Source organism: Sceloporus undulatus, chromosome 11 (assembly GCF_019175285.1).
Source record: "Sceloporus undulatus isolate JIND9_A2432 ecotype Alabama chromosome 11, SceUnd_v1.1, whole genome shotgun sequence".
NCBI lineage: Eukaryota > Metazoa > Chordata > Lepidosauria > Squamata > Phrynosomatidae > Sceloporus > Sceloporus undulatus.
Window position 1 is genome coordinate 11,036,461 of NC_056532.1, and position 13,851 is coordinate 11,050,311.

The 13,851-nt window shown below is 42.9% G+C and overlaps 1 protein-coding gene across 3 annotated transcripts in view; it reads right to left on the bottom strand.

Moving 5' to 3' along the window:
* Positions 1 to 289: 289 nt before the first annotated feature.
* Positions 290 to 13,851, bottom strand: part of CUEDC1 (CUE domain containing 1) — a 60,840-nt gene continuing 47,278 nt past the window's right edge. For all 3 annotated transcript variants that reach the window (XM_042442668.1, XM_042442669.1, XM_042442670.1), the window contains 6 exons: positions 12,803 to 12,886; positions 10,411 to 10,500; positions 8,081 to 8,174; positions 7,517 to 7,575; positions 5,744 to 5,824; positions 290 to 4,543 (listed from right to left, as the gene is read on the bottom strand). In XM_042442668.1, the coding sequence (XP_042298602.1) occupies positions 5,757 to 5,824; positions 7,517 to 7,575; positions 8,081 to 8,174; positions 10,411 to 10,500; positions 12,803 to 12,886 (395 nt within the window). In that variant the 3' untranslated portion in view covers positions 290 to 4,543; positions 5,744 to 5,756. The remainder of the gene's footprint in view (positions 4,544 to 5,743; positions 5,825 to 7,516; positions 7,576 to 8,080; positions 8,175 to 10,410; positions 10,501 to 12,802; positions 12,887 to 13,851) is intronic.

The window sequence follows — 13,851 nt, forward strand, 5'->3', positions numbered from 1 at the left end:
CATGCTATTTAAATGAGCATGGGTCCTAAGAGTCCGGAGGTTGCACCAAAGCCACACTCCATTCCAATAACATGGAGTGCAGCTTTGGTGCAGCTTCCGATTCTTAGGATGCATGCATCATTTAAATAGCATACCTCCAAAGAACCAAGCAGCTTTATTTTGGCAGCTGTAACAGGCCTCAGTGTCTCTTCCCAGCCTTGCAAATACAATACAGGTACATATTACCCAATTTTATTTATTATTAGGCATTTATACCCCGTCTTCAGCCCTAAAGGCTATCAAGAGCCTACAATTGTGGATTAATTGAGTAACAGTTGTTTTGGAGTACTTCAGATTTTGGAATTCCAGATAAAGGACCCTCAACCTGGACTTAAGGTGCCTCAAGTCTCTGTTTTTTATTAGCAATAGCAATGAGCAGCTTCAACAGTCCATTGGTGTTGGGAGTTACTATAGGAGACCCAGGTTCAAATCCACTTTCCAGCACATCGCTAAAGAGATGTGTTATCTACATCATGCTTTTTGGGAGGAAATATTCCCCACCCACAAAATATAAAAGATGACATCTTGGAATACAACTTTTTTGGACTATCCCAGGATTCTCTTGGCAAGATTTGTTCAGAGGAGGTTTGCCACTACCTTCCTCTAAGGCTGAGAGAGTGTGACTTGCTCAGGGTCACCCAATGGGTTTCCATGGTCTTCCAGCATCCAACCCAACACTGAAACTAATAGAGCACACTGGCTCTCTGCGCATGTTATTACACTATGACAAATCCCTTAAGTATCTCACATCAAGCAGGTTAGCTTATTTCCTTGTAGAGCATGGGGAAATGGTTGGTTTGGTTTGGTTTGGTTTTGCACTATAGCTCCTAGAATCCTCCAGTTAATTCGGCAAGGGCCACATTCCCACTACCTTTTAAACCGGATGGCAAATCAGTTTGAACTAGTTTAAATGAACCGGTTTAAATGATGCAATTCGGAGAGGGGGGCCATATACTAGACCCGTTTAACCTGTGTCTTTTTGATGCTGATTGTTTCCGCATCTTTTTGGATGAATCGATTCCACGCAAATGCAGATAGGAATTGATTTAAATTTGCCCTTCGGTCGGCTGGAGTGGGTCCATTTTGAATCTATTCATTTTGTCAACGTGAACCACAAGCAGGTTATTTTATTTTATTTTGCAAATAGGAAAATGGGATCAGGGCAAATGTAGTGTGAACAAATCTTGCCAAACCGATCCATCGATTCAGATCAAGGGAAGCGATTTATTTGTAAGTGGGAATGCGGCCTAAGTCCCATGCTGGCTGGGGCATTCTGGATGTTGTAGTCCAAAAAAAAAAAGCAGCTTTCCCAAGCTCTAAGGCTGCCTTGGCTCTCTCCTGAGTTGTGTGTCTGTTTTATTTCCAGCCACAAACAGTATTAAGCCTTGTTCTTACACAAGGCGCAGAAGGAAGGCTGCCTTGCGGTTCCCCATCTTAAGGGTGCGAGTCCCTTTGCAGCTCTTATTCGTCGCCTCTCACCCCACCGCAGACGCACACCCCATAATTATTAATCCCTGGCTATTTCCCAAGCTTGTGGGTCCCTTTAAACCGTATCATTTCCCTCCTTCCCTTCAACCTCAAAACAGCCTGGAAACTTGGATGGCGTACAAGGCCAAGGCTGCCGAGATCAAGAGGCTGAACTTTTGTCCAAGTTTTGTGCTGATGTCACTTTGGTCCAGGAGAGGACACAAAAACTTCACTGCGGGTTTTGCTTAAACCACACAATGTGCTATCTCTCTCTTTCTCTGGATTAAATCCATTTGCTAGTCCCAGCTAGAGTAGATCTGAATTAATGGGAGCAAGTCAACACTTCTGCCAATTCCACTGACTCAAAAGGGTCTATCTTAGCATACCCTCCAACATTTCACACTAGTTTATCACACAGGACAGGTCCCATGCACAAATATGATCCCGCAAAAGCAGGTTGTTTTTCACATGATGTTAAGGAGAACTACTGCCCAAGAAGGGGACCCTGGACCTCTACCCCAATTTTGCATTTGCATTCAGCAGCAACCGGTGCCACCTCAACAGAATGGCAAGGATGAAAGACTTGAAATCTTTATGTCTCTTCTAGGTATTCGTTCGGAAGGACTGTGATATAGATCCAAGATCGCTTAAATGGTTAATGCATTTATAAAAAGGCAGCAGTAAAACAGCTAGAGTTGGCTTTGAACCTACAACCTTCGGGTTATTAGCACTATCTCTGATTCAAGAAACATATATTTAAAATGCTTTATGCTGAACCAGGCCATTGATCGTTCTGTCCCCAAAATTGTCTGTTCTAATCAGGGGCTGCAGTTCAGGTCTACACAGAAGGACGAATGTGGTTTAACACCGCTTTAATGGCTCCATCCTACGGGATTTGTATCTCACAAAGCGACAAGTCCCAGAATTCTATAGCATTGAGCTATGGCAATTAAAGCAGTGACAAACTGCATTATTGTTGCAGTGTAGATGCTGTGTAAGATCCGAGGAGAGGACTTTAAGGCCTGGGGACATTTCAACCCTGGGCAATTCTTTTTTTACACTGAGATATTGGATTTGAACCCAGGACTCCCTGTGTCAAAGCAGTTGCTGTACCAGCGAGCGTCAACAACCCATAGTTCAGAGTCCCTGCCTTTGTGGAATCAAATCACAAAACAGCCACCGCCAGGAAGCTGCGATTGCTGGGGAAACCCCACAACTAATACAAACCACATGCAGGCAAATCCAATCTAAACCAAACCACCACCACCCCTCCCACCCCAAATTCCCTCACAGGACTCTCATGCAATTGTTCCTTTCACACACAGTTTCGTAACGTACAACTGAGGTTAATGTTTGAAATATTTGGTACCAGACGGACGAGGCCAATTGTGTGCACCCCTTCTATTCAACTGTTGCCTAGTTGCCTGGAAAATTTACTTTTTCGGGGCCGTGAATCCCAGAACCTCCCAACCAGTATGCCACTGGGAGAGTTGGCAAACCGTAGCTATTTAAAAAGTGATGCCCCAGCCCCTGAATCCCAGTTGCATAGGAATTGTTTCTCCAACAGAATAGACTGCCTTCGTCTCTCCTTTGGAAGTTTTGAAATAGAGGTTGGGTGAGCATTTTTGGGGAGTCATGTCTTCCTGCGCCTCTTCCAACTACATGATTCTATGGTTTCCCTATCTTAAAGCCTTGCACCACATACCCTCCAACGTTTCACAGATGAAAACTGGGACATGTGGGGCCAAGCAACATCAGATTGTGTTCAAGATGGCCAAAGTTATTAATGAGGAATTAATAATTTAACTGGAGCTGTTGTATAAGTACCTTTCAATGCTTTGTTACGCCTTACTATTGATCTAGCCAGAAAAGGTTGCAGCAATTTGCTTTTGCTTGAGCCAACTGGAAATGGCTAGACTTTCCTCCTCTAGTGAAATACCGAGTGCAAACTCCTTTTGCACTTTAAACTCCATTTGCAGCAACTGAAGTAGGCTGAGGACAAAGGGGGAAACATGGGAGGAAGAGAGAGAAACCAGGACATTTTAAAAATAGCTGAAAACGTGGGAAGATAAAGGATTACCTTTGCCGAATTGGAGGGGAAGATACCAGCCTTTCAAACATTTCCTCAACACAGTATGAAACACGGCTGAGGCTCTCATTGCAATGTTGCAAAAGAGCCCTAAACCACCCAAAGCACAAATGGAGAATATAGTGAATATGAACCTGCTACATCAATTCTATTTTTCAACCTCATTTTTCAGCAATACAAGGAACATGATATTCAGAAGAGCAATCACACCAAAGCAATGGGGCGGGGAGAGATGGCTTCATGATGGGTGGATATTAAATCCGCTTAAAAAAAGAAACTGAGGACCAACTCAAGGACGAACCCATTATGCGACGCTTTTGGTTCTCCACCTTTTTCCGAGAGCGAAATTTATATCGTTTTGAACAGAGATGGCTGGGTATTACCTTAATTTGGGCTTCTTTTCTATCAGCAGCAACAGTCGTATAGTAATAACAAAAATAATAATAATAAAAAAAGAGATCATCAACCATACAACAAAATGCGGTGGCCATCCCGTACCTTGACAAAGGGCACATATCTGTTACTAAAAGAGAGAGGGTTTGAAAAATTTAAACATCAGCATCCTTTTTTCATTTATACACCTGAACAGCACTGTGTAACAAAGAAAGAAAGGGCCTCGACGCGTCATTTGGAGTTGAAAATTCATTCTCCAATGGCAAAAAAACGGCATAGAAAAAAACACCCAGATCAGCTGTTAATGTCATCTCTCAGACTGAGGAAGAAGAAAGGAAATAAAAACACCCTACAACCCAGAAATGTTTTCAAACCCATCGGTAAGAAAATGTTGTGTGCCTTGACATTATACAATGCTTGTAACTTCGTTTCGGAAGCATCCGACAACTCCAGGGCTGGAATGCAGCTTCAGCCTGAGAACCATTCCTTTTACTCCGTCATCTTCCAATTCTCCGCTTACTTGGCTTTTCTTCTTTACAACTGCCAGCTCAGGATCTAGAAGCAAGCATGGGAAAGAGAAAGGGGATGTCAGCACTTGCAGAAACTGAGCACACTTGGTTAGAAATTCAAAGCAAAAGAAACCACCCGAAGCAGAAGAAACTGCTGGTGTGTTGCTGTGATGTAGAGTCGGGTCGAGTGACTTGGACTCAAATCAGTTCAATGACTTGACTCAGAGTTGATGTGGCAATACGTGATGCATTGACTTGACTTGGCTCACGGTTTGTATACTTTTAGTGACTGACTTGCTGGCCTATGCGCTTGCGATCTGCTCATAAACTCCTAAAGCTTTTGTAAAGCTTCAGAAGGATCTTTCTGCTTCAAGCCTATTGCCCAATGCATTTGCTATTCCCCTCTGAAATTTTTTAAAACCTAACTTTGTGTGCATCTTCTTGGTTTTCTAGTTATTAAAAATCCACACACACATACACACCAGTTTCAAACTGTGGTTTATCAACCAGAACTGTTGCAACAAACCAGAGGTAAGATTAACCACAGTTAGGGTTTCAATGTAACACTAAACTGTGGTTAACTGTAAGCTTCTCATCTTCTTGGAGCTACACTGGAAGAGATGGGATTATGCAAACCTGTTAATGATAAATAATAATGTATTGCAACACCCATCTTGCCATGACTGTGTAGCTGACTTCTGCCAAGGCTATTTTAATGTCATTTTTCACTGGAGCTGAGGTTTGCATAATCCCATCTCTTCCAGTATGGCTCCAAGAAAATGAAAAGCTTACTTCCAGTTTCAGTTAACCTTTCAATGCTTTGTTACGACCTACTGTTTTAACTAAAATATTATTTAATTGTATCCCATCCTTACTATTGATCTACTGTGGTTACTGTTCTAATAGAAAAGTAGAGAAATCAAAGTACAGATCCATAGTCCAAGGCTTCTGGGGAAGCAGACTGGATTCCAGGAAAGCTCACGCTAAAATAAAATTGTTAGCCTTGAGTGTGTCTGAAATCTTTTCTTCCCTTCTTTTTCTTCCGAAACAAACTAACATCGCTGTGTCTCGAAAACTAAAATGAAAAGTCAAACAAACGACTTTATGAATCATAGTGTGGGTCAGTAAAGAAAACACACATCAGCTCAAAATACCCATCTTATGACATGATATTCCCAACACAGAACCTAAGGCAAAAAAGGAGCCAAATGAGAAGGTTAAAATCTTGAAGAGGAACAGTCCTAACCTTACATTACCCATCACTGCACTTCTTTTGACGTTTCTTCTTCTACAGGTAACGGTCGCCTTCTGGTTTGGCTGTCTTCATCTGAAACACAAAGACACACACAGGAATATTGAAGCCCATTCTGCAGCTCGGCGGAGCTGCGATTGTATGGGTGTCGTTGAATGAGTGTACAACGATGGTGGGTGGGGTAGAGTTGCCAGAGTGCGCACTGGAGAGGGCTCCTGTACTTTTAATGGCCATGTAGCAGGGGGAATTTCTGCGGTTGTTGCTCACTGCATGTTGTGCCACAACCCCTTGACAAAGAGTCAAGATAGTGAGGGTGCCACAACAGTAATGTAGAGGGCCCAGGCATGGCACTGTCTGAACATCACAACGCAGAGCTAACAGCCCCAACCATAGCAGAACAAAGGAGAGAAAAGGAGAGGCTACAGAGGTTGGAGCCTTTAAGAACCAAATGCTCATGAATCAGGGAGCAGCTGCATGCTGATAACAGACTACAAATTCTAGCAAACTTGTTGCTCACAGCCAACCTATCTGGTGGGCACATGGTTCCCATTGCCCCAAAATGTCTGACCTTACTCCATTTAAAGACTATGCTTTTGAATCTTACTTCTGGACCATTGTTTGGATTTATTGCTTCACTATGTTTGACTTGGACTGGCCTGACTACGCTGCTGCATTACTCTCGCTGGATCCATAGATATCACTAACATGGCAGCACTGCATATCACATCACCATCAGAAATGCATGCCAAGTGTCTGTACAGCATGGCGCTACTGTCGGAGATACTCCCATGTTCAGTTGCCTCCTGTGCTTTCTCTTGGCAACCTGGACTCCTGTTGGCACCAAAACAGGTCATTTTCCTGTGGTATGACAAGCAACACCTGCTGAAATTCCCTCTTCTGCACAACCATGAAAGGCACAGGAGTCCTCCCCAGTTTGCTATCTGGAAACCCCAGGGTAGAGATTTCTTAAGATGGGCCAGTTTCTGCTGGTGAAGATGTTTGACAAGCTTCCAGACTGCAAAGAATTTCACACCAAGGGTCCCTCCTCTTACAGAATATGTAATCATTATGTGTACACTTGCACTATTAGTAGTGCCATGCTGCACAGACACCTGGCATGCATTTCTGATGGTGATGTGATATGCAGTGCTGCCATGTTAGTGATATCTATGGACTCAATCAAGATCGTCACGGACCTCAATCTGCAGGACCTAAGCAGAACAACAGTGGATAGGGAGTCCTGGAGATGTCTCATCCATAGGATCACCATGAGCCGGGGTTGACTCAAGGGCAGTTAACAACAAAAATCTATGTAGAGAGATCTTGTGGCACCTTTGAGACTAACTGAAATAAAGAAGTTGGCAGCATGAGCTTTCGTAGACTACTTACATATATGCATCTGAGGAAGTACACTGTACTCTAAAAGCTCATGCTGCCAACTTCTTTCTTTCATTTCATCTCAAAGGTGCTACAAGATCTCTCCACATACTGATTCTACAGACTAACACAGCTATATCTTTGAATTCTAACAAAAATCTATGAATCTCCATTTGCAACTGAAATGATGGCCTCAACTATTATGGAAGGAAGGGACACAGTGCTGATACCATACAATGCCTCCTCTTGACAAAATGAAAACACTGTCTGGTTTATCAGGGACACACTTTTAATGGACCAATAAAAGATTTTAATTCATCGCCTAAAGTTTCCAGGTAGTGAAGACAAGTCAAGAGTAGTTATTGTGTAGGACGCTGGTGATGGTCTTACCACATGAATGTCCTTCAACATCATCGAGCAGATTAGCCGTCGAAGCTGCTGTTCCCATCCTGGGTTTAAGATTAAGGAGAAGAAAAGGGAACAGATGGTGTAGTGAGAATGCGTTGGCTGAGCTCTGTTTTCAAGGGCCAAGGTTCAGTCCTGGAGCATGTGAAGCAAGAAGACTAATACATGGCTTGTATAGCCAAAGGCAAGGAATGCACGGAGCCACAGTCCCACTCCTGACCTAAACTGTCTGAGACTAGGCCATTTGAAATTTCACCTGTACCACGTATATACCTCCCTGAACGTTGGCATACAGACCCGGGACCGGCAGAGCTTTTACAGTGGTAACCCTATATCATGGAATTATTTCCCAATGTCGTGGTCCCTTTGCCAGTATTATATGTTCCCACCTTTGTTAAAACGGAATTTTAAAATGCTTCCTTTCAATTGTTTTCTACTAAGCATCTCATGCCCTCAAACTATGGCAAGACAACCATGCGAGTGACTCTCACAATCTCTGGGCTTGGATATTCAGCACACTTGGGAAACTTCTGTTTTATGAAAGGATACACCTGATGCTTTAACAGCTGTTTTCTTTTCGACTTCCTCATTTTGGTCTTCTCTGAGAAAGCTCTGGCAAGCTCAAACAGTTTCTTGCGTGTTGCTGAAAGAAATGAAAGGGCAGGCATTTTAACAGGGACATTTTAAAGGAAAAGGAAAGTATACCCATGAGATATTTGCCAACATCTGTTATCTTGACCACTGGGCATAAGTGCACATCAGGGTTACCATAAGTTGGGAATGACTTGAAGGCACACAACTAAAACATAATCCATTCAACCAACACATAGTCAATAAAATCTCATTTAAAAGGCTTTGGTCATGAATCACATACTGCCAAGTCATACTCCTGAGCCTTGCTAAGGGCTCAAAGTAAAAGGTACCATCTTCTCAGCATCCTGAATTTGGCACTTGACAGAACAGGCACTTTCTTAAATACAGGACAAGAAGAATGGGGAACAAGTCTCTGGAAAAGGCAAAAATATCCTACTTTTTACCCCATGGCCAAAAATGGAAAGTCAGGCAAACAGATCCAAATAGTCTGCCCTAGTTGTGCAACCATTAGTTCATGCTTCTGTGCTTGTTTCTATTTCCAGACAGTCAAAAGCCCCCTCCCCATTTAAACCACAAAGATCAGTGTGCTGAAAAAGTAGGAGGAGGACAATGGCATGCACATATTGGCCTGTTACAGACTGCCAAAATAAAGCTGCTTTGAGTCTCTTTGGAGGTATGCTATTTAAATGACGCATGGGTCCTAAGAGTCTGGAGGTCGCACCAAAGCCACACTCCATTCCTAAGCACTGGAGTGCAGCTTTGGTGCAGCTTCCGGATTCTTAGGATGCATGCATCATTTAAACAGCAGACCTCTAAAGAGACCCAAAGCAGCTTTATTTTGGCAGTCTGTAACAGGCCATTGTTGGCACTAAAATCCACATTGCTGACACTAATGTCACCATCTAGTAAAGGGCTGTGGTGTCTGTGTCTCTGGAGCTGCATATGGGCACTGGGACTGTTTTTTAAAATCATTGAGCCCGCCAGAAATAACAATTCACCTTCTTGAAATCAGTGCTAGAAGTTCCCTACATTGCTTAATATCCAAATACTTGTTGATGTGTTTTATGGCTTTTGTTTCATGTGCATGTCTGATAGTCCATATGGCCCTGCATATGGTAGCAGGGCCAGAGAAAATGGATCCCAGATCAACTACAGATGTGCAAACTACTATTTTCATGTTGTTGTTGTTGTTGTTTGCCTTCTGGTCTTTCCTATTTACGCTGACCCTAAGTCTCCCTTATCTGAAATGCTTGAGACCAGAAGTGTCTTGGATTTGGGATTTTTTTTGGATTTTGTAATTCCTATATTTGCACATATGTACATAATGAGACACCTCCAATGTTCCATTTATGAAATATAAATTAATCTTGTGTTTAGATTTGGGTGTTATTTCCATGACCCAAATCTAAACGCAAAATTTATTTATGGGTCCATACAGCCAGGCCAAAATAAAGCTGCTTTGGGTCACTTTGGAGGTATGCTGTTTCAATGATGCATGTGTCCTAAGAGGCCAGAAGCTGCACCAAAGCTGCGCTCTAGTCCTTAGGACTGAAGCATGGCTTTGGCATGGCTTCTGGCCTCTTAGGGCGCATGCATCATTGAAACAGCATACCTCCAAAGTGACCCGAAGCAGCTTTATTTTGGCCTGTCTGTATGGGTCCTATATGTTTCATATACACCTTACACACATAGTCTATGCACTTTATGTAATGCACCGAATACATCTGAGGAAGAAGACTAAAGTCTAGGAAAGCTCATGTGCCAATTTCTTTCTTTCAGTTAGTCTCAAGGGTGCTACAAAGGTGTAGACTATCTATACACATAGTCTAAAGATAATTTTATGCCATATTTTTAATAATTTTGTGCATGAAACAAAATTTGTACACATGAACCATCAGAAAGCAAAGGTGTCACTATCTCTGCCAGCCATGAAAAAAGTTTTGGTTTTTGGAATATTTCAGATTTCAGAATTCCAGATATTCCACTTGTAGGTTTGCTTTAGGGTCAATATACATCGAGAAAGACCAGGTCAGAGGGGTTTTTGTTCAGAGGTGGTTTCCCCTCTTCCTCTGAGCCTGAGAGAGTGTGCCTTGGCCAAGTTCACCCAGTGGATTTCCATGGCTGAGCAGGAATTCAAACCTTGGTCGGTCATAGTCCAACACACTAACCACTACATCACACTGCTTCTCAAGTGTTTTTGTGTACACGACCAACAACTCAGACAAACTGACTGGTAACAAACCCCACCACAGCCCAAGATTAAAATCCCATCAGACACAACTCACATTTTCCCATGTGTTTTAATTTGTCTCTGAATAAGGCATCTTCGGAGACGGCACCACTGGACACGCCAGTTAAGGAACGAACGACGTCGTCTGAAAAGCAAAACGCATCTGGGATCAATGAGGTGCAGAGGAAACAGAAATACATTTTTGCTCTGAGCTTGATGCCCAGATGATGCTGCCAGACCACTAGCAGCTGTATTTATCTGCTGCGGAGAATTCAGCTCTGGCAATGCATCCGAAGGACTGTTTTAAATCACACCACTGGGCTTTCTAATCCAAGGGTGAGCAACTTGAGGCCCTCTGGATACTGTGGGATTGCAACTCCCATTATCCCTCACCACTCCTTATTCTGACTAGGGATGAACACACTTGCAGCCTAGCCAACATTTAGAGGGTCATAAGATGACCAGTCCTAATCTAGCCCAAAAACATGCTTCTCTCCTTGTCTCATACCCCTATTATTGGTTTCTGTCACTTATCACCAAATGCTCTGGAATAGTCTTTGAAGACTACATCTTAGAGTTCCTGCATCGCAGGGGGTTGGACTGGATGGTTCTTGTGGTCTCTTCCAACTCTACAATTCTATGATTCTAGGTAAAGAAAGAAAGAGCCCCCTTTTCCATTTTTGCTCTAGTATAACATATTCCAAGATACACTGCCTCTGAATATGAAAGTCCCATTTAGCGCTCATGGTTAATAACCATGGATAGGCTCCATCTCCTTTAGGACTTTTATTATGCACATTTTAAATCCACCTAAGGCCATAAAACAAGGATTTGGTGAAGAGAGGCTCTCAAAAAGTTGCCATCTCTCTCTGGCATCAAATGTGGTTCTGCACAAAAGCAAAAATGTGGGAATGTGTCCTCTCCAAGCCTCTTAGACAGCTGGCGAGCACCATTTTGATTGCTTTACATGCGACACAGCATCGGCACGCAATGGTTGGCTGCCTTATAGGAAGGCTTCCCATTACAACACTGGGTCCATCCCCTTCTGACGTTTTAATAATGGGATATCAAGCAAGAGCGACTCTAATTCCCTCTTCTGAGACTGCCGCTCGGCTTGGTGGTTAAGGTTAAGCAGGATTATGGACTCATTCTGCCAGCGAGGCAATATCCCCGTGTTCAAAGGGCTAAAAGGGAAAGAGGAGTCTGCATCTGCTACGGCTGGGAATGGGAGCCGGCTGCTTGCAATTCTGATTCCATTCCCTGCATGTTTAGAAGAGATTTGGAGAAGAAAGCAGCTCCAATGTTAGCATTTAAACCAGAGGAGAACCAGTTTAATCTCTCAGAATAGGGGTGGGAAAGTATGGAGGATTAAGGGATCATATTGCACCCTGCATCCCCAAGCATGGTGTAGTGGTTTGAGCATAGGACTCTGAGATCAGGGTTCGATTCCCTGCTCAGCCGTAGAAACCCGAAGGATAACCTTGGGCAAGTCACACACTCTCACCCCCAGAAAACCCCATGATAGGGTCGCCATAGGGCTGCGACATAGGGCTGTGGTATAAGGGTGCCCATAGGGTGGAGGTCCCACATCCCTGGTTGAGTTGCTACCCCTCTTTTCTGTGCCAGAACAAGGTGCAACTCCCAAGATTCCCTCAGTTCTTTTGGTGTCAAATACTGGCACATGTTACTGCTATGGCATAAGCCTTATTGGTGACAAATGATGCTGTTAACGTTTGGCAACCATGTTAACAAGGGCTGCGTCCACACTGCAGAAATAATCCAGTATGACACCACTTTTACCTGCCATGGCTCAATGCTATGGAATCGTGGGATTTGTTGTTGGTTGTGGCACCAGAGCTCTCTGACAGAGAAGGCTAAACGTCTCACAAAACTACCATTTCCAGAATTACATAGTACTGAGCTACGGCAGTTAAAGTGGTGTCAAAGTGGATTATTTCTGCAGTGCAGATGCAGCCAAGGACTCCAAAACCCATATGCCTGGTGGCAGAGATGGGCAAGAAATAAAATGTATTACAGCTGGTCCTCTGTATCCATGGATTTTTTATGCATGGATTCAACCATCCATGGTTTGAAAATATTCAAAAAATGTATATAAATCCCTAAAGCAAACCTTGATTTTGCCAGTTTATATAAGGGACACCATTTTACAACACAACTGTATTTAATGGGACTTCAGCATCCATGGATTTTGGTATCCATGTGGGTCTTGGAACCAAACCCCAACAGATACCAAGGGCCCACTGTATTGTTGTTGTTGTAGTAGTTGTTGATGTTGTTGTTGTTATTACCATATTTGTGTACCATTCTGTGTGCCACCATGCCAAAAAAACAAAAAAGGAAGCTTAGCACAACCATCAGGAAGAAAAGCTGTAGGAATTATTAACGGTGGAGTTAGGGAAAGAGAGAAACCATCCAACATGACATACCTGATATTACAGAGGAAAAACTGACATCGCTGCTGACAGCAGCGCTGTTCATCTTCGATTTCTTTGACTCGTACCTCAAGCGATCTTGATGGGAACAAAGAAAACGCATATGAAGACACACAGACACATATGACAAATTTATGAGCCATCTATCAAGGCACGCTCCCAGTTCAAAGACGTAAGGGTTGGAAGAAACCATTCAGCAATAAAAACAAAAACAGCACAGCAATGGTAGCATCCATATGATCAAACAGGATCAGAAAACAATAGACCTATGGAGAAAATGAATGGGACACCAACCTAGCTCTGTCCCTTTGAGTTCCCTGCTCTTCCCCAGGTAGATATGCAATCAACCTACCTTCCTTCCTTCCTTCCTTCCTTCCTTCCTTCCTTCCCTCTCTCTCTCAGCCTCTCTGGTTGTATCCACACTGCAGAAATAAAGCAGTTTGGCACAATTTTAACTGCCATGACTCTATCCTACAGACCTGGAATTTGTAGTTTTGGTAAGGAGCCAGAGCTCTCTGACAGAATAGGCCGGATACCGCGCTAAAGTACAAATCCCAAGACTCCACCGGATGGAGCCGTGACAGTTAAAGTGGTGTCAACCTGGATTATTTCTGAAGTATGGAAGGGCTGTATCTCTCGCTTTCTTTCCGCCTCCTCTTCCAATGCTTTATTTATTTACAGCCAGCCCTCCAAATCCACAGATTCTTTGTCCAACCATCTAAGGCTTGAAAATATTCCCAAAATATGTAAATCCCATAAGGTTTACCTTGATTCTGATGTTTTATATAAAATACACCCTTTTACTATGCCACTGTATTTAACAGGACCAGAGCATCCACAGATTTTGTCAAACCCCAGCAGATACCAAGGACCCACTATATTTCATTTATTGATTTAATATGATGCCTTTCTCCCAAATTGGACCCAAGGCAACTCACAAAAGATGCAGAAAAATAATGATAAAAAACCCCAATTTTAAAAAAAACAATTACACACCACATGAATATAAAAAGTATAAAATGTAAACTCTTTAAAAATACTAA